The sequence below is a fragment of the Lepidochelys olivacea genome (assembly GCF_965140295.1).
Source record: "Lepidochelys olivacea isolate rLepOli2 genome assembly, chromosome: 10".
NCBI lineage: Eukaryota > Metazoa > Chordata > Testudines > Cheloniidae > Lepidochelys > Lepidochelys olivacea.
In genome coordinates, this window is record NC_140420.1 from 30,506,922 (window position 1) to 30,534,201 (window position 27,280).

The window sequence follows — 27,280 nt, forward strand, 5'->3', positions numbered from 1 at the left end:
TAAGAATGTGGAACAATGGTAAAAATAACTCAAACAACTGGAGGAGGGATAGCAAGAAATTATAGGTTGTGGCTGAGGTCGCCTAGTACCATTTCTGTGCTGGTGAGTGGAACTATACAAGAAAGCAAGGGCTGGGATTAACCAGGAATTACACACACTGAGTTAGCCAGCCCTAGCAAGGGGAGATGGCTTTGAAATCACTTATGCTGATGCTTCAAGCTCCAGGCTGGTAAGGGATGAATGAGTAAGGAGAGGTCCTACATTCCTAAAGTGACCCCCATCTCTGATAGCAGCAGCAGGCAGATGGCCAAAAGACACCACCACACAGATAGTAGACAGGCGAAAAATAAAAATTATTTTCTAAAAAGAAAAGCAGCACTATGAAAATCCTACCAGGGAGGAGAGGGTTAAAACCAAAAACTCAAAGGCGGGAAAAGAAGAGAAGAATGTGTGAAAGCTTCCATTCGACAGAGGGATGCTCCCAGTTGCTGATATGGGCAGAAAACGGGCCTCTTTTAGGGTGTGTGCATCCAGAAGTGTGGTCTTTGTCCACCTTCACCTGCTAACAGGGTCTGTTCTCCAGAGTCCAGACTGACCAAGGGGGCTTAGGAAACACAAGTTTGAAAATGCAACTGTTTCTTGCCCCCTAGAAACATAACCCAGCAGCGACCCTGCTTTTCTACTACACTGTGAAATGTTCCCCCATAACCACACAGTAATTGGCCATCACACTAACTCGCAGCAGTGTAATAATTAACTCTGTGTCAAGGGAGCCATTGTATTACTCACCACTAGATAACATACACTCCAGGGACATCTGTTCCAGTTATCCATTAACAGCCAAAGTAACAAATGGCTACCTCCATGAAAAGTTCCATGTCATTTTATCACCCATACTTTGCTGTGGCAACACCTTGCCGAACTTTCTATCCTGTGATGCCTCAGTGCTGACAGCTCACCACCACTACAAAGAGTTCAGGTTTCGAAGAGGGACGTGCTAATGAAGAGGAACTACCTCAACAGACATGTAAGAGCACATGCTCTAAGATGGTGACTGTCCCACTGTTCTACATTAGGGTAAGAGCAGAGGTTAGGACCTGAAGTCTAAATTTAAATATTAGTAGCAGGACAGAAATGTCACCATGACATGTCCATAAACAAATGGCACGACAGCTCTTACAGAAGCTGAAATACCAAATGGTTTTTAAAATGCAATTCCCTAAAGTATCCTCAAGAGGCTCACTGTTTACTACCTCTCAAAATCTCCATATCAGTCTTCTAGAATTAAAAGTACTCTTTCCCTTCTCCCCCAATGGTCAGTGCCACACAGGTGGGATCTGAAAGTCAAGCTGGGTTCTTTCTTTCCATCTCAGACCTCTCTGCCACTGAGAGAGACCTGGCAGAAGTGTGGTAAGATATAGTTAAGCCTTAACTGAGGCATCCACCTCTGTGCATCTCAAGGTGAAGATTCTGTAACTGGAGCTGAGTTAACAATGCTAATGAATCCTCATTCCTGGATATATGGGCTCTACAATGTTACAAGATGTCAAGAAAAGCCAAAACTTATTGCTGGCATCTGCTTGTTTTAGTGTACAGGAAGCTGAATGTAGCACCACTTCAGAGTCCTATTTCTCACCACCACTGGATTTAAAGGATATTATCCTGTAACTTGGCTTCCAGCTTCACTGCCTCCTATTATAAGCCCACTCAGGTTAAGTCAGTCATGGAAATTGGAGATGGAACTGACTTATTAGATCGCCAAGTCCCTGTCTCTCCAAGACAAGGATAAAGGTTATGCTTACCAACTACTGAACGTAGTACGCTTGAGCTAAGCAGCATTTTAACACCATCTCAAAGCACTGAGTGCAGAAGAAGTGCAGCAAAAGCTGGGGTGACCCCTAGCTGGACTACACCTGGCTCTACACACAGTCCTTCACTTCCATAAGCGGGGGGAACTATGTGAAGTGAAGCCAATCCTATGTCAGACAGAGGCCCACCAGCTGGTGGAGCTGCAGACTCGCCTGTGTACGAAACAGAAGAGCCTTTCCTCCTCCATCAGCTGCACAATCCATCCATCCCCTACTGAGCAGTACACCCCATGCCTAATCTAGCTGCAATACCTGAGTCAGCTCTTTGATGCGTTTCTCCAGTATGGCTGGTACTCCATCTGGGAGGGAGGGTGGCTGTTTGAACTCCTGTTCCAAGCCCATCCCAAGAGGGTCACTCCCATCTTCCATGTCATGGAAAGGACTCCCTTCTGGAGATTCGTTGAAGAGATGCTCCAGGTCTAAATCGGTCAGGGAGTCCATGGCAGTGGCGGCCTGAAGCAAGTCACTGTCACTGGCGTGGCCAAAGAGAGATAGCAAAGGATCAGACATAGTCTCCACTTCCCGCGGGGCCGGAGCTTCTGCTGGTGAGGGTGTCACTATCTTCTGCTCCTCATCTCTCTTCTTCTGAGCTTCCTTCTCCTTCTGGAATTTCTTCAGCATCTCTTTGACACTCAAAGCACCTGAATATTTCTTCTTCTTCTTCTCCTTACTGGCATTTAGTGCTGTGAAGCTGTAAGCAAGGGAAAAACAAGAACATCCTTATGACAATAAGCCCCATAAAGGGAAGGGAATCTCGCAAGAAGAGGGGAGGAGAGAGGAAATACCTTTGTACTAGCTCAGAGCATCAACCATGCATGCTGATCTCCAGATGAAACTTACCCAGGACCTACTCTGCCTTACCCCTAGTTCCCCCAGAACATGGAGCTACTGCCTCTAGAGGCCACTGCTAGGAATTCGGCACTGTGTTTCTGAAAAGTACAACTTTGTACAACACCAAGTGTTGATAGTGACTCAGGGATATTCCTGTTCAACATACTATTTTTTTTAGATTTACCTGACTATTAAATGTCCTCCCTTCTAGTTCTAGCACATAATAAGTTCACCTCCCATTTTACAATCCACTAGATTTCTTGTACATACTTGTCTGATCATTCCTATGTCAGACTTCATGAATATGTTTCCCACGGAACAGCAGTTAAGTGGGGAGTGAAGATGTTTAACATGACTACCCTCAAACACGTTACTATATCACAGAGGAAACAGCTGACAGACCATGGGAAATGACGGATGGTCCAATGCACACCAGCCACCTTCAGCAAGGAAAAGCTTAGAATGCCCATAACAACACTGCTCTAAGCTCTCTACTTGTTCCCCATTTGATTCCATCACCACTCTGAGGTCTTGGCCCTAATGTTAAGATTCTTCATGCGCTACAGTGTAACTCTCTTAGAGCCTACCTCCCCATCTATGGCCCACTCACCATAAGCATTCCAGGTGAAACTCTTGTGAGCTGTGTCTTAGAGGTGCAGGGAGGGCAGGAGATTCTTGGTGCAGGGCAGATGTGGAATTCCTTATACCAATGATAGGTCGTGCATAGCATTAGGCCCTATCTCATGCACAAGTCCTCTCTTGGTGATGGGACCTGGTATGGTGGAGCTTAAATCTCCTGCTCCATCAAGGTATGCTTTTAATTAATCAGGTGCATGCAGCCCAGATAGCACAGCAACGAATGCACTAGAAGTGCACAAATAGAAACTGAAACCATTTGTACTAAAGACTGAAATATGAGAAGAGTTGATTTGAAAGAAGCCTTTTGAACATTTCCCTTCTAGTAGCACCACCACATCAAATTCCCTTTTTTGATTGACTTTCAAGGTTCCAAGCACTCAACATGACAAGTCAGACAGCTTTTGAGAGAGAGACAGGACTGGAACAATAATATGTTGCCAGAAATGAAACAGCACAAAAGAAAAGAAAACACAGGGAAATAATTAAAGCGAAGGGGGAAGAGACCAAGGGGAAAGCGCATCGAGCCAGCTGCAGAGAGGGGAGGGGTGAGTGGGGGAAGAGAATAAGGGAAAGAGCCTGTAAGGCAAAGAAAGCAGATACAGAAATCAAAGCAAGTAAAAACTGCAGCTGTTAGGAAGCATTAGAACACTTATAGTGTCAAAAGGAACTGGTTACATTTGTAGCCCAACAATGACAAGCCAGTTTCAAAGGAGAGAGACTAAAGAGAGCAAGCACTCAAAACCAGAAATGCCTTCCGCAAGGGGTCAAACATCTGCCTAGGGGTGGCATCAAGACACTGCTTTGCATTTCAGTTCTGATCACTTGCCCCAGCTTTTTAACACCTAACACTTCATGCTCCTTCCCTCCCTTGCTCTCCCCATTTCAATATCCATTATCCTCCTTTCACTCCCTCTTCTACACTTACCCCCTCATGCCATTCCCCCTCATCCATCCCTGTGCCTGTCACAAATAGAGAGAACACAAATAATGAAAAGAAACACAGCTAACAAGCCAGGTGACCCTCACTGCCCCAACCCCTTTGCTTGGATGCTGGGCCGTTTCCCCCTAAACCTGCATCTGGCTTTTTGCCCACCTGGACTGTAAATTCTTTAGGGCAGGGAAGTATCTTCCTAGGAGCTTATCCAGTCCCCACCATGATAGGCTCGTGTCTTGACTGGAGCTTTTGGGCACTACTGCAGTACATATAAATGCAATCTGGCCTCAGAGAGGCGGGGGTAGACTGGCACCCAAGAACTTCCGTCGCCCCCTGAATACATAGGGCTCCTTCTCACCCGGCCTTGGGGAACTTGGATTTTTTTGACTTCTTTTCCTTGTCATAGGAGTCGTCTTTCTTCTTCTTCTTCATCTTTTCACCTCCTTCTTTCAACTTCCGCTTCTGGGGATTAAACACAAACCAGAGTCAGAGAGGGTGGGCTGCACAATGGTGACCTCTTGTCCCTGGGAGGCCCTTCTAAGCCCTACTTCCGATCTGCCACTAACGGCCTTTGAATGTCTCAAATCAACCCCCACTGGATACTAACCCACACCACGTACACATAGCTACTGCCTGCTCTAGCACACTATCTTCAGCTCTTTTGGGATTCCTCTAGCTAAGCCCAGCACCACATGAACAAAGACAACTGAATTTCCCATCTCCCTTTTATTCAGGTCCGTTTAGTGCTGGTGAAATGTGCCTGTTTGATAGCCCTGGAGGTTTAAACCCTTCAAACAGCAGGTACCACAGGGCAGTAGAGCAAGCTTCCCCAGCAGAGCCCTCCCTTCCCAACGTACCTCAGCACCAATGTGAAGGGCTCATCCCTGGGGCAAGAGAGGAGGATATTTCCACTCCCACCTGAGCTTTCCTGCTAAGATTCACCAGCTCCTAAGGGTGATAATTGTGGTGCCATTTCTCTTCTAGGAACGAATGGAGACCACCCACTCGTTCTACACAAAGACAGCTTTCCCTGGGTTACAGCCAAACAGGACAGGATTTGAACCAGTGATCTGGGGCTAAAAACTCCTAATATCTCCATAACCAAGCCCCCCAAACCAGCCAGAAACCCAACCCAAAGTTACAAAACATTATTTCTCCAGCAGCAAATCCAACCTATCCACTGAAATTTAATGACAGAAAATACTCCCTAATTGCAGAATCTCTGACCTTGGGAGATTTCTTCTTTTTTTCTTTGATAAAGTCATCCTCCGATTCAGATGCCTGTCGGAACTGCAGCGTTCCCGAGTTGATGTAAAACCCTCCATACTTTGTAGTTAGAGAAGCTGGAACAAGCTCGTCGTACTGGGAACAAAAGAAAGAACCATCTATTAGTGGTGTAAGTTAGTCTGTTCCCATGTTAGATAGTAGCAGGATGGCACGCTCCCACTCCCCACTAACAAGTCTCCTTGTGGGACAGCGTGTCTGAGAACTTGGTATTCTTCCACCCTGCAGATGCCCCTGGAGTTGTCATTGCACTGTCCCAGCATGCTCCTTCCCTGCACTGCACTAACATTCTCCCACATGCCCACCTGCAGCCCTAGAAGCAGCTGAATTTATAGCCCTTCATTCATTACTCACCGCTTCAGAATTATCAATGAAGGAATCAGATTCGTCGTACCCATACCCCATATCAATCAAGTCCTGCATACGGTCCTTCCTGCGTTTCTTGCCACCCTGAAATGATAGAGATCGATCACATCCCCCTCTCTCCTCAGTCTATTGCAGGGACCAGTCCTGACACAGGAGGCTGGCACTTCTTCCCAGCCTAGACTGAGGTAGCACTCCTTCTTTTCACTCTTCACATCTCCAGGAAGGGGCCTACATGGGTGAGCACCGGGGCTGGATCCCAGGCTTCTCACACATTAGTACAGACCTCCTCCAACAGGAAGGGGCACTACTCTCTGATCATGTAACCAGAGTAACATTGAGTTGAATTTATTTCTCCTCCATTGGCATGAACGAAACAGCAATACAAGAAAGGCAGACAGAGACCTTAGTACCAGTCTTTAAAAAGGCACTCAACACCTACAAGCCCAACCCAAAGTGATAAAAAACCCGTGCTTCCTCCCTAGGCCATGCCACTAAAGCCACCCCCTTAGAACAGATTAACCACTGGAACAAGTTACCAAAGAAGATGGTGGGATTCTCTACCACATCATGTCTTCAAACCAAGATTAGGTGTCTTTCTAAAAGATCTGCTCTAGTTCAACACAGGAATTCCAGAGTGAAATTCTCAAGCCTTTTTATGCGGGTCAGCTTGCATGATCAGTTTTCAAACTGTGGGGCACGCCCCAGGAGGTTATTGGGGAGCGGAGGGGGGCAGCGCAAGGACCTAACTTGTTAAGAACTTTTCTTGTTTCTTCAGAGTATTGTTGATAAAGTAAGAATTCCTCTCACAAGCTGAGTCGCCAGCTGCCGCTCTCACTGCCATGCTGGAAGATGAAAAAGGGAGGGAGGAGCAGCAAGGGTGCATGACCTCTCCCTTGGCAGGAGGGTCCCCATTCCAGCTCACTCGCCTCTACCGAGGGTGATGTGCAGGCACCCCCTCTGGAGGTAGTTCCTCCCTGCCCAGACAGGCTCTTGCGCATGCACGCTGGGGATTGCACCAGGGCCAGAGGACCCTGTAGCCTGTGAGTGATTCTGTGGGGGTCCCAGGGTAGAGGTACAGCCCAGGTGTCTGTGTCCTGCTCAGATGCTTACAGCTGGGGAGCAGTGGGGCACCCCAGCCAGGATGGGCTCCCAAAGCCCAGGCATCCGTGGAAATACCATTTCTCAGGACACAAGACATGAATCTCCTGGGGGTGGGGGGAGCACGCAGCAAAAACATTTGGGAACCTCCAGCCTAGATGATCATTATGATCTGTTCTGGCCTTAAGATCCATGAATATCTATGTAATGTTTACCGTGCAATGTATTTAATTTAACATATTGTCCGTTCAATTTCTAATTTAAAAAAATACAATTTGATACTAGGGCTGGTGGAACAGCAGAAAACGATATTTATCAGTATTCATCAAATACATTCTTTGAAGGGTATTTCATCAACTACAGAGCTCATCAGATACCGCAAAACTTATTAATTGAATAAATTATTCACTTTATACTCAATTACATTTGTTGAGTGATGTTTGCCAGGTACTATCTGTGACAGACTGACAGTATCCTGGACAAACCTCAATAAAGTAAGTTAAACTTTATTGAATTAAGTTTAACATCTTTGGAATACATTGTATTAGAAATTAAAATGTTTATGTACTATTATGGGATTATATGGAACTGCTTTAACAAACAAGATTAATGCAATCTCTGAAAGGTCTTTTTGGAAAGTGTGAAATGGATTTCCTAGGAAGCCCACTGGGACGAGGGAATGTAGATTCTCCCCTCCAAGCCAACTTTTTGAAGATATCTACTGAGAGACAGATGTATTGGAAACTACAGATCAAAGACCCCTGAACTGTATAAAGGATGAACCAAACACGCTATGAACATGTTTGTTCTGACCTGACGTTGTGATGAACTGGTCACCACAAGGAATCCCCCTTGAACGGGGTTTGAAGGACAGTTGGTGTCAGAAGCCATGTTAGGGCTGGAGTTAATTCTGTTGGCTTATCAGCATACAGGTAGGCTCTTTTATTGCTTTTAATATGCTTTCTCTGTAATGCTTTTTATCTTACGAACAAAGTAGGCTTGCATAGGAAGTGCTGTGTGATACCTTGTAACTAGCAATTACACCCGTTAACGGTCTCTGAAAAGAAAGCAAACCGGTGACCCTGGGCAACCTGTCAGTTCAGGGAAACACAGTGGAGGTAGGGAAATGTGCAACCTGGACATACCCCAGTCCGAAGGAAGAGGGACGCAGGACTCCTCCGAAAAATGGCTGGGGTGCTGGAAGCCAAGAGTGGGTGCCTTTGCTGGACCACTGAGGGGAAATATAAGTGCAGTTGCCCTGAACTATAACACTATCTGGCCAACCCTACTTACCGGCAGCCCTTGCTTTTCTTAAACCTTCTTTTCTTATGACAGATCATGCTGTACATTTTCTTGTGTGGTCTTCAGTGTCTCCCGCTTCCCTATCGTTTTTTCCTCCCTCTCTTCCATCCCGTGTTATTGTGGTGTCTACCTCCTCTCCCCAGAGATGGCAATTTCCCAGGAAAAACTACTTTAGGACAGGGAGCTGGTAAATACTGGGCTTAAACCCAGTTTAAACCAGGAAACTGGGGAAAATAATTGCATCGGTGTTTAGCAAGCATAGAATGAATCTTTTCAAGTGTTGGATACATCCTTTCAAAACTGAGGAATAGGCTCAGTCTATCCACTATATCAAAGCTGGTCTTCTGCTACAGGACACTTTGTGGCCAATGGACCTGGACTGGTAGCCTGAAACTCTGTGTGCTTTTGATGGCTTAATGTTTCAAGCTTACAAATCTGCATTGTCGTTTTCATATAATCAAATGTTTTCAACTTTTCTTCATAAAATATTGAAAACTCAAATGAGTCATGATGTGTAATTTTCTTGAGAAAATACCAAAATGTATACAGATTTTATATTGTTCATTATTACAATTACATATATTCAGCTTATGACCACTGTAGTTTTACTTTGTATTTGTACAACCCTAAATTAACCTCTCAATCTACTGCCTTATGTAACTACAGCTGGAATAGGTAACTCAAACTAAGTGTAATGTGGTGTCATTAACAAAACCGTTTTTAAAATAGAAAACTGGGACTAACAAGTTTTTCCCAGGCAAGTAAAAATCATAATTTTACCCGGTAAAAACCATGCCATCCCTAGTAAATACCATGCCATATCCTCTCCCATATTTCCTCCTGCCTTTCTTCTCCCACCTCAATCCCTAAAAATCTAATACCATATTTCTTTCGGAACGTCTCATCAATCTCTTCCTCATGTCTAGCCACTCACACCCCTACAGACACCCACACCAGGCACCCAATAGCCAGAGGACTCAAGTTTCTGACCACAGCAGGGCATTACTGTATAGAGGCAATGCCCAGGTGAGAGTCCAAGTGATAGGAAAGGAGATAGCACTGGGATCCCTACTGAGCCTTTGTCTTTCACATTAGCCTCTAACTAGTAAGTGCCTGATAAATTTGAAGCCTTACCCCCACAAAAAAATCCTCAAGAGAAGAACCATTAGCATCCCCGCAAGCAACACCACAGTGAATTGACCCAATTCTTGTCAATTTCACTGTTGTCCATAGGATTCAGTAGAGCAGCAGTGAAGACTGGCACTACTCTGGTTGCAGTTTGGCAAAGTTCTGAGCAGCAACAGAAGCTCTGAAGCTGTCTGAAGATTTAAGATGACAGCACAGCATCATTTTACACATGGTTTAACATTTGGAAAGTGGCTTTTACCACCATAAAGGCTAAGTTTTGTTGTTTTATTTTTCTTTTTAAATGAAAGCTTAGATTCAAAAGAATTTGATAGCACTCTACCAGGAGAATTCTCACTTGCCCTGGGTGAACATACTGTTTGAGCCCTGCTTGTTATTGTCATGGACCTCTTTAACCTTAACATCTAAGGCATATCTACCAACTGAAAAGACAGGAGAATTGTTTATTGAGAGGTGCAGGGCTATTTCTGATGATGACTTATTTTACCACCATCTGGATGATTGAGTGAATAGCATGTTAAAGAAATGCAAAGAATTTCTGAATTTATTTAATTAAGAATAGCAGAGCTATTTTAACCTAGCCTTCTGACTGCAGGAAAACAGGGGAGCCCATGCTACTCTACCGCTCCCTAGTCTCCATTTTATTAATATCCCTCTCCAGAAAATAGAAGAAGTATCTACCCTCCAAACAATGCTGAAAGCTTTCCCAAGCAATAACACAATGAAATTGAAACCTAATTCTTGTCAGTTTAACTGTTGGGACCTCCTGGCCTAGACATCATGTGTAAAAAAAAATAAAATAAAAAGAGCGGTGAAACTGACAAGACAGGTTATTTTTCCACACTCTGGTGCAACTTGGCAAAGTCCTGTACAGCAGCAGAGGCGCCAGAAATGCATATGTACAGACTTAATAGATAGCATTACATTCTGTCATGCTCATTTCATCTTAGGAAGGTTATATTCACAAACAAAGGCCATTTTTCCTTTTAAAAAAAAAAAAGTTTACACGCTGCATTAGTTGATGGCACATATAACTAACAAGTGAAAATAAGAAGCCTTCACTTATTGGCCAGAATTTGTCTTTACTAATGGATGATCGGACTGAGACAATCAGAGAAAGTTATTTTCCAGCTGGATAAAGGATCTCACCAGAAATAGGGCATAAGAACCAACGGCCTTTATTCCTAATGAAATACGTTTAGCAGAGAGGCAAGAGGTTGGAGTGGAAATAAGCCAACAGAATTACTCATTCTGGTAGAAGAGAGTGTAGTAGGAGGGATAAAACACATACGTATTTCTCTTCGAACTTCCTAGCAAGAGCTTCCACTTTGTGTCTTTCCTTTTCTTCATCATTGAAGGGATCACCAAGGTCTTTCTTCTGTGAAAATGAGCAAAGGCAAAACATAAGAATCGACTCCATCACACTGTCTGACTAAGAAGTCCCACCATGAGCGGAGCCTCTGGAAAGAAGCTTACACAAACCACCTTCAACATGCTGAAGAGCTGTTTTCAGTGGATATACTACTGCAGCTCTTTGCACAATGAGAGAACCATGTTAGGGGTTCTCAGGATGCAAGGAATAACCAGCAACAGAGAATATACACAAGGATTGAAAAATTTAACCAGACACCCACTGGCCAAGATGTCAAATTACTAGCCAAAAAGAGAGAGGCCAAAAAGGTGAAGTAAGCCTTCTATCACCTTTCATTGAGGTTTCATGAGAAACCCAAGCCTTCATGGACAGTTACAGAGAAAAAGGGGAAAGGGGGTGCTGGGATTCATTCCAGGTCTCTGCTCATGGATTTCATCTTTTGTATTACTGCTGGCTAGCAGCTGACTAATCTGAATGCTCATTTTCTCCCTCCAGCAGCTAGAAGGAAGGAATTTGCTCTTGTTCTCTTCTCCAACTTGTTACATCCCCCCAGAGTCCTGGCTGCCACCCACACAGACGCATATGTTCTCCCCACGGCTTCTGTTCTTCAGGTCATCCTAACATGTAAATAGCCCCAGTGCCTGCCACTGCTGGTCCTCCCAGCTTTCTCAAGCAGCCACATGAAACCATCAGTTGACTGCCCAGATGGTTCTGGACAACAGACATGAAACTGACTAGAACTTGTTAGTTTTCCCAAGCAACACCATGTTACCAGCAGTACCACTGGACACATCCATTGCAGACTGAGGAAATCAATATTTGTACAGATCAAATTAACAACAATTCTAGCTCTTGCAGGGCACTTTTTGTCTTTTAGATCTCAAAGTGCTTTACAAAGGAGGTCTGTTTTAATTTTGAAGCACTTTGCATTTAAATTAGTCTTTAAAATTAAAGTTTAGTTTCTGCTGAAACCGACTGGTGAGCCCTCTTATGGAAAAAGTTTCCTACTCACTATTGGCAAGTGAATTTCTCAGGTGCTGACTGACAGCAACTTATGTACAAAGCAGGAATCAGAGAATGCTCAAATTGAAATATCTGTGTACAGTATGAGTCCGTCTCTCTGCAGACTCCCACTGTACAAACTGTATGGAGAGGATCTACTTTGAATGTTCTTTTAAGGATATTCATGTTTCAAGCAATCCAGGTACCAAAAAAGCACTGCAGTCAGTCTGGATCAAGTCAAATCATCATTATAGGACATTGTCTGTTGTGCTTTCCAAACAGCGTTTTATCCATTTCAAAGGAAATTCTAATAAGGAAAAAATACAAAGGGAGTGCTGTCCAACAGTAAGTCATCCTGGTTTCTATTTCCAGTTCTATCACCAAGTTGGTGTGTGATCATTGACAAGTCATTTCACCTCTGTGCCTCAGTTTCCTTCCCCATCCCTAAAATAGGGATAAAACATACCCAGCTCCCAAGAGAGCCCCAAGAATTAATATTATGAAGCAATCTGAAATCTTTAGTTGAAAAGAGTACGTTATTAGATGCTCACCTTGTCTCCTGAGGAGACACCTTTCACTTTCCCTCGAGTATTCTTCAGAAGCTCTGGGTAGAAGAACTCTGGGCACCGTTTGTGATCTGGCTCAAATAGGGTGAGTGTGATGCGAACTGCTGCTGCAGCTGAGTCCTGGGGCTGCTCTGCTCCTGCAACATCCTCTTTACGAGGCTTCTTCAAGAAAGTGTTGCTTAGTGGACTTGGCAAAGAGGTGAACTGAACCCTGTGGGGCTCCGTCATGGCTATTATCAAGTCTTAACAGGTCTCATGGCATGGTTTCCATTAGTTCAGAGAAGTTCTGGTGAAACCTTGTACGTTTGCATACATGGGGACTGCAATTGCAAGGACAAACAGAGATGTTTAAGGACACAGGAGCACATTGGAGGCAGAAAAGGTTATTGGAGTTAGATGTTTCTATAAGGAATGGCAAAGACTGGCCTCTCAAAGCTTGCTGCATTCATCAGAGAAAGGCTGATTCTCAGAGCAGAAATACCTCTGAAGTTTGCAGTCCCCTACATTTTAATGTCTATCCATCTGTAATGTTACCGCTTTAATGCTGCAAAACTCCATTTCTACAGGGTGGAGAGAAAGGAAAACAATAATCTGGTGCACAGTGCAACCTCCAGAAAAAACAGTTTTAATGACTGAACGCTCCTTTGTCACAAACACTGGTCTGGACTGTGCCACGTTGCATCAGAGCTTTGCCCTCGATGGCAGATATCAAAAGGCAAGGAGAGCCAAATATACCCGCTTCTCCTCTGCACTGTGCACATACACATGCTTGCTACTGTCAGATGCCTGGTCCATGCCCAAAGATCAGCACTCACGAGACTGCATCCCAAAGAGGCTTCTTCACATTTCTGACTGGAAAAGAAAAGAAAGATCCACCTTAAAACCAAAAGGATTTTTTTTGAGGGGAAAACACCCTCCCCCGCCCCCAATCCAGCTCAAATAAGCGAGATTTAAAATAACACCCCAGCTCAGGAAAAAGCCTCAAAAAAAATCAGCTCCGTGACAACAGGTACCCGGCTCAGAAGCTGATCCCCAGAGAGCGTCCGGGCCACAAACCCAACGCGCCACAAACCCCCTGGGGGAGATACCAGCTGTCGCCCACATGCTCCACCCAGCCCCCAGGGAATGGGCGAGCCTATGGCCCAGCTGCCCTCTGCAGCCCCAGGGAACGGGGACACCCCTTCAGGCCGTGCGTGTATCGGATCCAAGCCCAAGGGAAGGAGACCCCAGACTGCCCGGGGGAGGGAGGCCCTTCAGGCTAGGCACCCCAATAGAGCCCGAGAAAGGCAACGGGGGCGGAAAGAAAGGGAAACAGCGGCTCTAGGGGCGGCACCAGCATCCCCTGCAGCTGGTGAGCCCGGGGGCGGCCAGGAGAGGGGCCGGGGCCGGCTACCCTGCGCCGCCCCCGGCGGGAAGCGGACGAGGCGTGGCCCCGTCACGCGGCCACCCGGGGGAGGTGCCAGCGCGCCAGGCTCTGCCCCGCTCGGGCTCGGACTCACCCCCGCTCCTAGCTTGGCCGCCTCGGCAGGCCCCCAGGCCGGATCCGTTCCCTGCTCCCGTATCACGTGCCGGAGGCGCTACCCCGCGCTGAGGTGGCCGGGTAGGGTCACGTGACACTCCCGAGCCCAATGGGCGAGGAAAGGGCAGTCACGCGCGGAGGGAGCGGCGCGGTGACCGCGCGACTGGATCACGTGACGCGGCCTGCCCTATCCCGGTGGCACCGCCCCCTCCGCTCAGGCTGGCCGCGGCGTGGGTGGTGCCCCCCCGGCCCGTCCCGGCAGCCCCTGCGCCGTGGTGCTGCTGGTTGAGTCGGTAAGATGGCGGCTGTGAGTCTGCGGCTCGGAGACTTGGTGTGGTGAGTGTGGGGGCCGGGAGGCTGGGGCAGCGGGCGCGGGGGTTGGCGGGAGCTAGCCCTGTAGGGGGTGGGGGCCGGGGGGATACCGGAGCGCAGGTTGAGAGCGGGGACCGGATTAGGAGACCGGGGGCTGGGTGGGACTGGGGCGGGGGCGTTGCCGGGCTGTCTGTAGCGTTAGCGGGCAGACGTAGGGTTAGAGGGGAGGGTGTAGGTGGGACCGCTGAGGGTAGGCGCCCGGGGTGGGGTAGGCCGGGCTCTCTCACCCTGAAGCGTTGGCGTAGGGGTGGGAGCAAGCCCCGCCTTCCCCATGTGAAGGGGCCCGGGCTGTTGTTCTGGACAGGTCAGGGCAGAAAGCAGGGTGAGAGCTGGGGCACTTGCACAGGAGGTGTCAGTTTAGAGCGGTGTCAGAGATGGTGCAGGGCACTGGCCTGTTGCCTACACATCACTGGGGGCAGAGAGTTGATGGGGGAGTTATAAGGGCTTTGGGGGGGGCAGAATAGGATCAGAGCCCCAGTTGGTCAGGAGGTATTGGGTTGAGGACAGGGTGGGGTACAGACCAATGGGTCTCTATTTCAGGGTAAAATGTGGGGCAGGCTTTGCCTGTGCGGTGGGTAATGTGCTGTTACCTGGGAGTCTTTAGGAGTAAAAGGGATAGAGAATAATTGCCTTAGCATTTTTGGAACTGGAAGACCGGGTGAGGCAACCATCTAGAGATGAGAAAAGGTAGAGAAATGAGACAATGGGTTGATTGCTTGGTGGATGGTGCTGGATATACAGGAGTCACCTGGGGGTTGTGAGCAGAGCAAGGAAGGAGTGATCATTAAGATCTGGGTGTTGCTTATAGGGAGTGATTTATGTGATAAGCAACACAATATAGGAATGGGATTTTTTTTTCCAGGTTGGGCTATCACTGTTGGAGCTCACAGGAGCAACTTTCCCCTGTCACCCGTGCTTTATCCCCAAGCGCAATTGAAGAGTCATGGTCTTTATACTTCCAGCTCAGGAGGACTGATGAGGCCTCCTTCAAAGCTTGTTAGCACTGCTCCTAGAGTGTTCAGGCTTCACTGTGCTTCTAGATTGCATTGAATGGCGGGTTAGACCTCACACGAGGGCCTGCAACAAATAGCTAATCCCCAACACGCAAGTGTATACATTTATATTTATATCCCAGATAAAAAGAAGTGCGTGGTCCAGGCTGACAACTGCAGTTTCTCATCCGAAACATTGACAGTGGTGTGAAGTTTGTCTAATTTATATAGCAAAGTAAGTAAAGGTTGATTCCTTTAGCTGAACTTGTTTCAAATGAGTGTTTTGGGAGTGCACTGTTGTTAGTGATGTTTCTGAATGCAGATCATCCAGCTTGAGTTTCATATGTGGCCATGTAGACAAGGCACAGCTGCTAGGCCCACCCAAAAAGAACTATAGTCATAAGACTTGGAGGGAGATGGGAAAGGAGAAAAACCTTGATAAAAGGAGAATTGATGGATGCAACAGTAAAAGAAAGTCATGGTTAGTGTCCTTCTAAGCAGTGTTTCTGCCATTACCAGCTTGCCCTCTCTGTGGAATCCTCACCTCATGGATGTTGACATGCTACTTGCTGAAAATGTTAGTTCGGGAACTGGCAGGCGCTAAGGATTCTCTGCCAGTCTCATGCAAGACAGTGACTGATGCCAGATAAGGTTTTGTGAATATTTGTAGTTGTGTGAATGACAGGGGTAGGAAGACTATGCTTTCATGCTGACACCAATTCTCTCTTTTCCCCCACCCCTTTCTGTGAGGAAATGGTTTGGCTTAGACTTTGTGATGAAACTTGCAAAGGCAGGAAATAAACTTTTCTGTGTTTCTAGTGGGCCTGCAGTATGTTTCACAAATCTTAGGTTTCAGAGTAGCAGCTGTGTTAGTCTGTATTCGCAAGAAGAAAAGGAGTACTAGTGGCACCTTAGAGACTAAGCTAGCACCTGGAAGATCAGTACTAAAGCTCTTAGTACTTTGGTAAGACTGAATGACATTTCTTTGCTCCCATACAAATGACTAGTTTAATTGCCTGCATCAATACGAAATAAATTGTTTAGTCTCTAAGGTGCCACTAGTACTCCTTTTCTTTTTTCACAAATCTTAGTAGCATGATGAGTGGCTGAAAAAAGAGTAATAATGGAAGTAACCTTGCAACCTTTGATATAGGAATTACTATCTTAAATTATAGAATAGTACATTTTAGGAATCACAGCTACCTGAATTGGAAACATATGATGCTTATTAGACTTTTTCTGTCCTGAAAAGTCTTAAGTTATCAATACAAACTCTGGATTTCGTATTGATGCAGGCAATTAAACTAGTCATTTGTAAGGGAGGAAAGAAATGTCATTCAGTCTTACCGAAGTACTAAGAGCTTTAGTACTGATCTTCCAGGTGCTAGCTTTACCACCTCTGTTCTTAATGACTTAGGCCCTGATCCTGTAATGAGGTACATTACCCATGTGGGTGGTCCCCTGTACCCATGCAGACTTCACTGGGGGTCAGCATGGCCACAGGCATCTGCTCACATGGCACTTGGGAGCATTGGTGAGTGCTCTTCCAAGCTGAACAGTTTTGTTCTGTCCTGGTAGGCTTTGTGGCTTATATTGTGTAAGCTCTAACTTTTGAAAATAAATTGCAGTAGAAGCAGGTAGAAGTGGAGCAACTGTCTTTTCTGTTGCTAGTGGCTGACCTTTTCATTTTTTCTTAGGGGGAAGCTGGGCCGGTATCCTCCTTGGCCAGGAAAGGTGAGTCTGCTTCTGTCCTGAAGGGAGCAGTTCATGAAAACAATTCCAGTGAAGATTTAAGATTCTTATAGTTTTCTTCTTTAATTTTTAGCTAAGAAGCTCTTTGGCCTTAATTGTGAACCAGACTATTCATCAGGGATTTTACTTGACTCAGAAGTTCAGTCTGTCAGTAGCAGCTGTTAGTTCAGATGGAATGAAAAGCAGTACAAACCAAATTGTCAGAATCTGGAACTGATTGTATCTCCCAGTCGTAGCAATTTAATCCCTATTGCTTTCTGCAAGACAGGTTTCTCTTCTCTCACAATAAATTGGCTAATTTGACTACATGCACTGTCTTAAGTAATAAACAGGAGAGGAAAGTCCAAATTCCCAAACTAATACTTAAAGTTACAGTTTTGTCATGTTCTTTGGGAGAAGACACTGGGTGATTGTGGATAAAAGTTCAAGATAGGGGAAAGAAGATTTTGTGTTTAAAGTCAGATTGCAGGCACTGTTCATATACCCCTCCCCCCCACCCCAGAGTGTTCTATTTTCTGTTTTTAGTGTAGGTACATGTGCTGACCTAACAATATAGGCGTTGTCTTCACGAGAAAAAAAAGTGCATTCCTAACTTGTTAGCTTGAGTTAAAATCCAAAAGAAAACAAAGTAATTTGTAGATTTTAGCTCAACCTGCTAACTCATGTGAAAGTCTGTGGTTTAACTTGTTCTGGTAACTTGCATTAAAACTACAACCACCTTAGAATCATAGAATCTCAGGGTTGGAAGGGACCTCAGGAGGTTATCTAGTCCAACCCCCTGCTCGAAGCAGGACCAATTCCCAGTTAAATCATCCCAGCCAGGGCTTTGTCAAGCCTGACCTTAAAAACCTCTAAGGAAGGCGATTCTGCCACCTCCCTAGGTAACCCATTCCAGTTCTTCACCACCCTCCTAGTGAAAAAGTTTTTCCTAATATCCAATACCTTGTCCACACGCGCATTTTAACTCTGAGAAAAACACTCTTTTCTGTACTGAAGACTTGGGCGATAGTTGCCTTATGGGAGCAAAGCTCTATAAACCCAGCCTGGCTTTTCAAATTTTAAAAAGATACTTTACTCCTAGGGGATAGGGAGAACCTCATGTTGCTGATCTTTTGGACCAGTGGAACCTCACTAAAATTCCACTGGTGCATCTGGGCAATGTGCCTGAGCCCGTGCAACACAGGTATAACTTTGTAGCTTACAGTAAAGTTTGTTCATCTTTACTCACATCTGCCCTCTCTCTCAGGTCCAAAAGCCTCGCAACAGCCAAAGTCATGATTATTTAAAACAAAAGAACCATGAAAATCATGGAATTCACAACAGCTGTGACAAAAGTCCAATCTTACCTGAACAGCAGGCTAAGCCTATAATGTGATAGGGTAATTGTTACTCACAGCACTATGCCTGGAGTTAGTATCAAAGAAATATATGGATTGTGTGCTTGGGAGGCAGACCTTCGCTACCAGTACAAGCCCCTCCTTACCACCATTTTGCTTTAAAAATATTTTTAGCAAAGAATCTTTGAAGCAGATTTCTTGCAGGCATAGACCAAAAACTTTAAAAAGCCACAGAATTCTATTGCTGCCTCTCTAACCAACACTTGTCTCCTCTCTTTGCTCCTCAGATCGTTAATCCGCCTAAAGACCTGAAGAAGCCCCGTGGAAAGAAGTGCTTCTTTGTGAAGTTTTTTGGGACAGAAGATCAGTATGTACACACTCTCTTCATCTGATGACAATGTTGGCCTTTGAATCACAGGGCTTTCCTGGAAAAGTTTTATGCTAGCATAAAAAGATGTAGCTCTGAGACAGATTGTCTTATATTATCTGTATGTAATTATTATTCTATGATGTAGCTTTTCATGTGGGTGTATGAGGGTTGCATAGACCTTCTCAAGCATGTTTTGATTTTAGGTGCTGCTCTGACAGAGAGTTCTGGGTAGTTGATCACTTGCATGGGCGTAGGTGTGCCTGGGTTAATGTTAGTGTAACTGTCACCATTTTTCAAGAATAGTGTGTGGTCTCTCTTGTTTCTCCTGCCATAAACATAAAGTGGTTTTATTCCCGTCACTCATAAAGAGAACACTTTATGATGTCTGATGGCATAAAATTTGCTTGTTTTGCATTTGGGAAGACTGTGCAACATAGGGTGGTAAAGTTATTGTAAGACATTTTTCTATGAAGTAGCTATTTGTGATAAAAGCACATGCCAAAATGAGAAAAATCACACTAGTCTGATAATTACATACCTGCTGTTACTACAAATAACTCAAGATTCCTGGAACTGAAATGTTAGGAAACACCTGATGTGTTATTTTTTATATTTGAAGTCATTTTTAGTCAGTTTCGCTATTTCCCTGTGTAATCATTTAGCAAGGGAGAAAACGATAATTGGGGGGGGAACCTCGTTATGAACGCCAGTAAGTAGAAAAACCCTTTACTTTTTTGAAGGAATTAAACAAAAGTGAGGATGTGGGCATTAACAGGATGCTCTATCAGGAAATGGAACTTTTATTTTGTAATTGTCATTTTTTTCAAAGCATAATGTCAAAGCTTCACTGTCCCTTTAAGGACTGAGGTCATGTAACCAGCCAGGACTAGAAATGAAGCTGCATACCAATAAAATGGGGGCTGCTGGCTTTCAAATAATGTGAAGATGGTGTCTTTAGCTCACAAGTAATCCTGACTAATCAGGCCATAAAGTTGTTAGTAGTCAGTGTGTGTATTTTCATTCCTGCCCCTGTATCACTGTAATTCTTCGTTATAACTAACTCATGTTTTTGGGAGAATAGGAAAATATTTTGTTGTAGATTTTGGAGGGCTGTTTTGTCCAAACGATAGCCTGTGAAAAACTGGTCGTATATCTGGAATGTTCCACTTAAGATTAGTGGACAGATAGCAAGTTAGGAGGCCAAAGCTACAAAATAAAAGTGGTTTATCAGATGATTCTGAAGTTCAGGTTAGGAAAAATCCCATCATGTGGCAGACTGGAACAGACAAAAACACAGTCTGTGAAATGTAATCATTTCCTGGTGGATCATCACAGGATTTTAAAATCCTGCTTACCCTAACTGATGGGTTGTGCAACTTGAAGTTGGAGCAAAAATAATACTGTCCTTCCACCTCAATTTTCTTATATAGTCCACTAATCAAGAGAAGAAATGGATGCCTTCTATGGCTCTGTTCTATCTCATACTGGACCTTGTGGAGAATGCATATGTTTAGATCTGTTTGATTGTGCCAAAAAATGGGAAAATTTTCTCATTTTACAACCAAATTTGAGATTAGATTCTTAAACCAGTTGCCTTAAACTCCAGCAAGCTGGGAAGGAGAAATTTCATGGTTGCAGAAATAAAGTAATTTACTCCATAGTTGGCTTTTATCTTATTTAATTGTTTAGATTAGTATACAAAAGTAAAAACAACAAGGAATCCTTGTGAAAAGATGGGAGTTGCCTTACCGAGTGGGGGTCAGTGCTAACATGGCCAATTCAATTAGGATGGATGTAGCCCATTTCCAACAGTTTTCATGTGCTGTATTTTTATACCTGCCTACTGTATTTTCCACTCCATGCATCTGATGAAGTGGGTTATAGCCCACGAAAGCTTATGCCCAAATAAATTTGCTAGTCTCTAAGGTGCCACAAGGATTCCTCCTTGTTTTTGCTGATACAGACTAACACGGCTACCCTATACAAAAGTCAAAAGTGATGCATCTAGGTGGAGATAGGTCCCTGACTGAAGATAATAAACCTGAAAAATATTAGTAAGTCAGCTGAAAACAAAACTCCTGTTAACTCCTCCCCTGCCCCACCCCCATCCGTCTCCATCAAACTATGTGTGTGCGGATACAAAGACCTAGCACTGGACTGTTCTAGTGTAATTAATGCCCAGTTTTGTCTGCTTGTTAAGTTTTTGAGATGGGATTGGCTATAGTATCATCCATATGCTAATGACGCTTGGCTCTACAGCTTATATTGTCTTGATTTGGCAGAGATGGAGATCTGGACAAAAAGCCATTCTGGCTTATGTTCGGTGTATATATACACAATGGAGGAGATGCTGGCTGGCAGGTGAAAGCATTTTGAGGAACTGTTGAAATCTCACTGCTCTCTCAGTTGAGGACATTTGCCTATCCGTTGGCAAAAGGGTCTACAATCTCAGGCTGTTGATAGACTCCTTTCTACTCAAGATTCCCAGATGGCAAATGTGGCCAGAAATGCCACCTTTCCATCATATGCTAGCTGAAAGACTGCAGTATTGTCGTCTTCATGCCTTTGTCATCTTGAGGTCGCAGTGTGCCCTACCTAGGATTAAGTGTGAAGGCTGCTCAACTCAAAAATGAACACTGGTGCAAAATATGACAGCCCACTCTTTGAGCAGAGTGGATGAGTGGGAACGTGTTATACCTGTGACTTGCATTCTGCAGTGCTTGTTGGTGAAACTTTCAGGTGAAATTCAAGGTTCTCCAAGATCCTAAATGGCTTAGGGCCCAATTTAGAAGAGCCTGCCTCTTCATTCTTTGCCCACCACAAAGTTTGTGTTCATGTGCAATGATAAAGCTAACTTGTCCCAAGGGCGAGGCTACAGTGAGCAAGGATAGGGTGTTAAAGATAGCAGAATTGTCTTTGGCCAGAGATATATAAACCTGAGCCTGGTCGCATTCAGACATCCAGCTTTTCATAGGCTTCCTGCTGATTATGTTATTCCGTGCATTTAGCCTCTTGGTAAAGTTTCCATTGTCTCTGCCCTTAAAGTAATAGTGCTCCTGGAAGGTGTCTTTCTAGCATGTAGGAAATGTTAGAACATAAGAACGTCCATACTGGGTGAGACCAATGATCCATCTAGCCCAGTATCCTGTCTTCTGACAGTGGCCAATGACAGGTGCTTCAGAGGGAATGAACAGAACAAGTAATGGAGTGATAAAATGTTTTTGCATTTTAACTTAAGGCCCGTGAAGTGCACCCACTACTACTGGGGGCATTCTGCACACAAGATTTTAAAATTTTGCATATTTTATTTGTCAAAATAACAATATAATTACACTGGTTTCAATTATTTTGGTAATTTATTGAAACTACAACACAGTGGATGGAGAATGGGAGTGAGGAGCATTGGAAGAAATCCCCAAACCCCCTTGTCTAATAGTAATGTAGCTAGGTTTGACCCTTTATTTCTAGTTATTAGTCAACATATATGTGCAGCCATGTGCTCCATGTTACATCATAGGCAACTGAAGAGCAAGTGAAGGCTGGGGAATCAAACTCACAATTTATATTGGCTACTTACCATCTCCAGAAAGATCAGTAGCAAACAGTTCATGGAGCACATTTTGATAGGAAATTTTTTCAGTTCAAAAACTTAGACCAGTTCTAATCAATAAAGGACAACAAGCATTTATTACCACTCTGGCAATGTAGAGGAGCCTTAAAACTTTTACACTTGTTTTATACTTCTGGGTGAATTCATAAAGACAATGAGAACAATTCACTAAGCAGACAGGCTGCTACATTCTGCTCTGCCTGAGGGGACAGAGCCTGCCCCATGCTTATCTCCTCAGAAACACCCTGAAGCCCTGCTCCTCCACTACGAGCATACAGCAATAGTGAGTGAGGGGGACAGAGTGTGTGTCTGTCTGTCTCCCTCATGCATGACTGCACATCTTCCCCCCACGGCGGTGATTTACCTCTCTACAGAACCGACCGACCTGTCTGTGCTGCCAGGGAGGGGCACGTGACTGCTCTTGCAGTTTCCCTTTGCTTCCCCATCAGAAGTCATTTTTCTGTGGAGAAACAAAGAAATCTGCAGGGGACATGAATTCTGCACATGCACAGTGATGGTGTATTCCCCCCGAGTAACCCATACACCATAGCAGTGGGGGCTTTATCAGTGTCTACAGTAGTAATCTAGTACTTTCACCTTGCTCTGAAGTAGTTTCAATAGTTATGATACACACATTGTTGATTATATAGCTCGCTCACTGGCTCCATGAAAGAGAGTGAGATGTTTCAGGCTACCTTAGAGTTCATTTTGGGAGTTTATTAGCTATTGCTCTAATTCTGCAGAGAAATAATACTCTGAAATGTCTTTCCTTTCTATCCCCCAAATCCCAAGTGAAGTCCCATATACCCTTTTCTCAGCAATGGAAACCTTGTAAGTAGACTGGGGTCTCTAAGCTCTGCTGGAAAATATTAAGCAGGTCTCTCTCAAAATATTGGTATAGATAAGCTCCCTCATCCATCTGATATATAACGGTGTTCCTAGGCATACAATCACAGCCTATCTTATTTCCCAAGCCTACAGATTTGTCATAGGAAGGCTTAGTGCACCCCCACAATAATAACACGAAATAAGGCAAGCAAGGAGAACCCTAACATCTTTCTCAGACAAATGACATGACTGAATCCCATAAAAATCAAACTCTGTGAGAGAGACCCAAGGTGTGCTTCATCCAATTCAAAATAGTCTTGTATGCCGTGATCTGCTGCTCAACAAGAGGAACTTGGCCTGTCTGCAGTTAGCATTGGCAAACAGACATTAGCTATGTGCTATAACAGTGTTGTTCCCTATAGCATTGGTTCCCAAACTTGTTCCGCCGCTTGTGCAGGGAAAGCCCCTGGTGGACCGGGCTGGTTTGTTTACCTGCTGCGTCCGCAGGTTCGGCCAATCACGGCTCCCGCTGGCCGCGGTTCGCTGCTCCAGGCCAATGGGAGCTGCTGGAAGCGGCGCAGGCCAAGGGATGTACTGGCTGCTGCTTCCTGCAGCTCCCATTGGCCTGGAGCAGTGAACCGCGACCAGTGGGAGCCGCGATCGGTCGAACCTGCGGACGCAGCAGGTAAACAAACCGGCCCGGTCCGCCAGGGGCTTTCCCTGCACAAGCGGCGGAACAAGTTTGGGAACCACTGCCCTATAGACATGGAGTCATTTCAGTGAACTACTGGAAAGTACACTGCAACCTCCACTACCTGATAAATACTATGCTCTTTCACTTAACTCACAAGCCTTACAGCTTGGAAAAAAAATTCTTCGGTATTAGTGTATTATCAAAATTTTATTGTTAACGTGCTGGAGCACCCCATAGTGTCTTTCTGAAGCACCAATGTACAAACTAAATAACCTTATCAGGTATAGGGTCATCTGGGCTTACTGCCTGACCTGAGTTACCCAAAGAAAAATCAAAGACAAATTTTGCAATCCAAGATAAAAGTATAATATGTAGACTGTTTGAAAGATACAAAAATGATGGCCTTAGCAAAACTGTGTTAGTAATTTCACCAACCCCCATATCCTTCTGTAATGCCAAAGCTTAAATTCTGCCACTGCTCTTTCCTGGACCCGAGGGGGGTTCTTGGGATAGTAGAGCTTTCTGCTGCAGCTGGTTGGAATGTTCGCCAATGATCTTGCATTCAGAAAACACTAATTTGGAGTTGGCTTGGTGGTGAAGGTTGGGCTTTTGAAGGTCCGATCAGGTAGTTGGAGCTAGGGTTATGTTTCCTATGGGTAGGGTATTTAGAGCTTGGGTTAGGGTTTCTTTGGGTAGGGTACTTGGAGCTCAGGTTAGGGTTCCTTTGAATAGGGTACTTTGAGCTAGCATTAGAGTTCTTATGAGTACGTCTCCGTGATCTAACGTTAGGGTTCATATGGGTAAGGTACTTGGTGCTAGGGTTAGGGTTCGGGTTCGTATGGGGGTACTTTGCACTAGCATTGGGGTTCCTATGGGGGGGTTTTTGGCACCAGGGTTAGGGTCCTGTGTATAAGGTACTTAGAACTAGGATTAGGGTTCTTGTGAGCTAGAGTACTTGGACCTAAGGATATGGTTCCTATGAGTCATGTATTTGGAGCTAGGGTTAGGGTTCCCGGGGTAGGGTTGGTGTTCCTATAGGTACAGTACTTGCAGGTAGGGTGGGGTTCCTATAGTTAGGGATCCCCATCCTAAGGCTAGGGTTCCTGTGGGTAGGGTACTTGGTGCTAGGGTTAGGGTTCTTAGGGGTGGTGTGTACTTGGCACTAGGGTTAGGGTTTCTATGGGTAAGGCTCTCTGCCTTGAATTAGTGTTCCTACAGGTAGGGTCCTTGGAGCTTGAGTTAGGTTTCCTGTGGGTAGAGTACGTTGAGCTAAGGATAAAGTTACAATGGGTAGAGTACTTGGAGCTTGAGTTAGGGTTTCTGTGGGTATGGTACTTGGAGTTAGGGCCAGGGTTCCTATCTGTAGTGTACCTGAAGCTAGAATTAGCATTGCAGTTCATAGGGTACTTCCAGCTATAGGTAGGGTTCCAATTGGTAGAGTACTTAGAAATAGGGTTAGTGTTCCTACAGGTAGGGCACTTGAAGCTAGGGTTATGGTTTCTATGGGTAGGATACTTGGAGCTAGGAATAGGGTTCTTTTACGTCTCTCTGCTCTAAGATTAGGGTATTTTGGTTAAGCTATTTGGAACTAGGGATAGGGTTCCTGTGTTTCTGTGACTTGGAAATAGGATTATCGTTCCTTTGGGTAGGTGATGTGGATTTAGGGTTACGGTTTGTGGGTAGGGCCCTTTGAGCTAGGGTTAGGGTTCCTATTGGTAGGGCTTCCAACCCTAGCATTAGCTTTCCTATATGAAGGGTACTTGTAGGTAGAGTTAGGGTTCCCATGTGTAGGGTGCTTGGAGCTAGGGTTAGGGTTCCTATTAGCAGGGTGCAAGGAGCTGGGGTATGGTTCCTGTCGATAGGATCCGTGGAGCTAGTCTTAGGGTTCCTATATGTTGGGCTCCCCACCCTAGTGTTAGTGTTATAATGCCTAGGGTACTTGTAGAGTTCCTTTGGGTAGCGTGCTTGGACCTAGGGTTAGGGTTCCTGTGGGTAGGTTGCTTGAACCTAGCGTTCAGTAAGGTTAGCACTTATTTTATTCTATGTTATGCCTCAGAAAACTCTTATCTGGATACTTGACCTTCCTTAGCTATGAGATCACAGCCTAATATGTCATTTGAGAGGACTTATGCTAGGTCATTGTTTTTTGAGGCATGCATGTGTAGCTATGAATGCCTTTGTTCTGTGGTGTAGCTTTATTTTTATAGTACCCTACAGCATTGGGTGCTTTACAGACATTTAAGAGGACTAGTCCCTGCCTTGGAGAGATTAGATAAATCTATGGCATGTAGACAAGGGACAAACTAGGGAGAGGAATGCAGACTTTTTTTTCTTATTGTGTGTCTGTGACTTTTCTAAGTCCTTGCCTGCTTGCCCTTATCCCTTAGTCTTTTATATAGATCTTTAATCCTTGTCTCCAACAGTCCCCAGTGTCTCTGTCTCCCCTGATGTATAAACCTTGCTCCTCCACTACCAAAAGAATAGTGAGCAGAGAGTTGGTGTACGTATGCATGGGGAAGGAGGTGGGGAGTGGGTAGGTACACACATCAGAGGCAATTCGGAGGAGAAAGTGCAGTGGATTCCTCTCCCCCTGCCCCCCTTGTTTTGTTCCCCCTCCAATAAGTTTTTGAGGAACAGACTAGTGGAAATAGTGATTTAATTGAGGGGCCCAAATCTGGAAGGAAGCTGGGGGAAATGCTTCTTAAATGACTTCATTGACTTGTTTCCCGACATTCTTATTGCATGTGTACATGTGTGAGAGAGCGAGCTAGCTAGCTTTTCATAGACCAACACTGCCCAGCTCCCTAGTGATTCATAGGGTGAAGGGTTTCATGCTTCCCAAGAAAGATTCCCTGGACAATTTCTAGGCTGTAGACTGTTGTCTGAGAATCACTGATTTCACTCGTTATATTGTGCTAACTCAAAGGTGGGTATGAAGGGGGATGTAGGACCGGGGAAAGGATTCTGTAGGGTGCACAGAATGGAAAGCATTGTGGGATCTTCCACCCTTCAGGGCTACGGTGGAAACTCTAGAGCAAGAACCTGCTTGCAGTAAGTGGAAAGTGTGTAAGCATGCTTCCTGCACAGTGAAACCTGTGCTAACCGCAACCTCTAAGCAACAGTTACCTGCTCTAACAGCCATGAAGTTTCTGATCTCTTCTATATTAAGTCCTATGTGAAAAGCATCTATCTGTGAAATGTTTGCAGTACCACACTGACTGATTCAGTGGCTCATTGTACACAATGGCCCATGCTAGTGGAAAGGAAGCTGCTCCACCCAGGCCTTAAGATGGTAAACTGGTCATTGCATCATGAAAAAAGAGCAAATAGGAACAGGCAAAGGGGCAAGACCCAAATGTGAAGTGAAAAGAAAAGAAAATTCATCCATGAGCATGAAA

General features: G+C 44.9%; 2 protein-coding genes across 11 annotated transcripts in view; one reads left to right on the plus strand and one right to left on the minus strand.

The window, feature by feature from the left end:
• Positions 1 to 14,004, minus strand: part of UBN1 (ubinuclein 1) — a 34,308-nt gene extending 20,304 nt beyond the window's left edge. For 4 of the 5 annotated variants that reach the window (XR_014713250.1, XR_014713251.1, XM_084640784.1 and 1 more), the window contains exons 1-7: positions 13,908 to 14,004; positions 12,394 to 13,260; positions 10,760 to 10,846; positions 5,911 to 6,006; positions 5,500 to 5,634; positions 4,631 to 4,734; positions 2,121 to 2,559 (exon numbers count right to left, since the gene is read on the minus strand). Coding sequence is in view for 2 of the 5 variants with exons in the window: in XM_084640784.1 (XP_084496910.1) it covers positions 2,121 to 2,559; positions 4,631 to 4,734; positions 5,500 to 5,634; positions 5,911 to 6,006; positions 10,760 to 10,846; positions 12,394 to 12,636 (1,104 nt within the window). In the remaining 3 variants the exon portion in view is untranslated. The remainder of the gene's footprint in view (positions 1 to 2,120; positions 2,560 to 4,630; positions 4,735 to 5,499; positions 5,635 to 5,910; positions 6,007 to 10,759; positions 10,847 to 12,393; positions 13,261 to 13,907) is intronic. The other variant, XR_014713252.1, reaches the window with a different exon arrangement.
• Positions 14,005 to 14,115: 111 nt separating this feature from the next.
• The window catches only part of GLYR1 (glyoxylate reductase 1 homolog), a 33,159-nt gene continuing 19,994 nt past the window's right edge, over positions 14,116 to 27,280 (plus strand). For 5 of the 6 annotated variants that reach the window (XM_084642104.1, XM_084642105.1, XM_084642106.1 and 2 more), the window contains exons 1-3: positions 14,116 to 14,263; positions 16,989 to 17,025; positions 18,668 to 18,747. In XM_084642104.1, the coding sequence (XP_084498230.1) occupies positions 14,226 to 14,263; positions 16,989 to 17,025; positions 18,668 to 18,747 (155 nt within the window). In that variant the 5' untranslated portion in view covers positions 14,116 to 14,225. Of the gene's footprint in view, positions 14,264 to 15,434; positions 15,527 to 16,988; positions 17,026 to 18,667; positions 18,748 to 27,280 lie in introns of all 6 variants that reach the window. The other variant, XM_084642109.1, reaches the window with a different exon arrangement.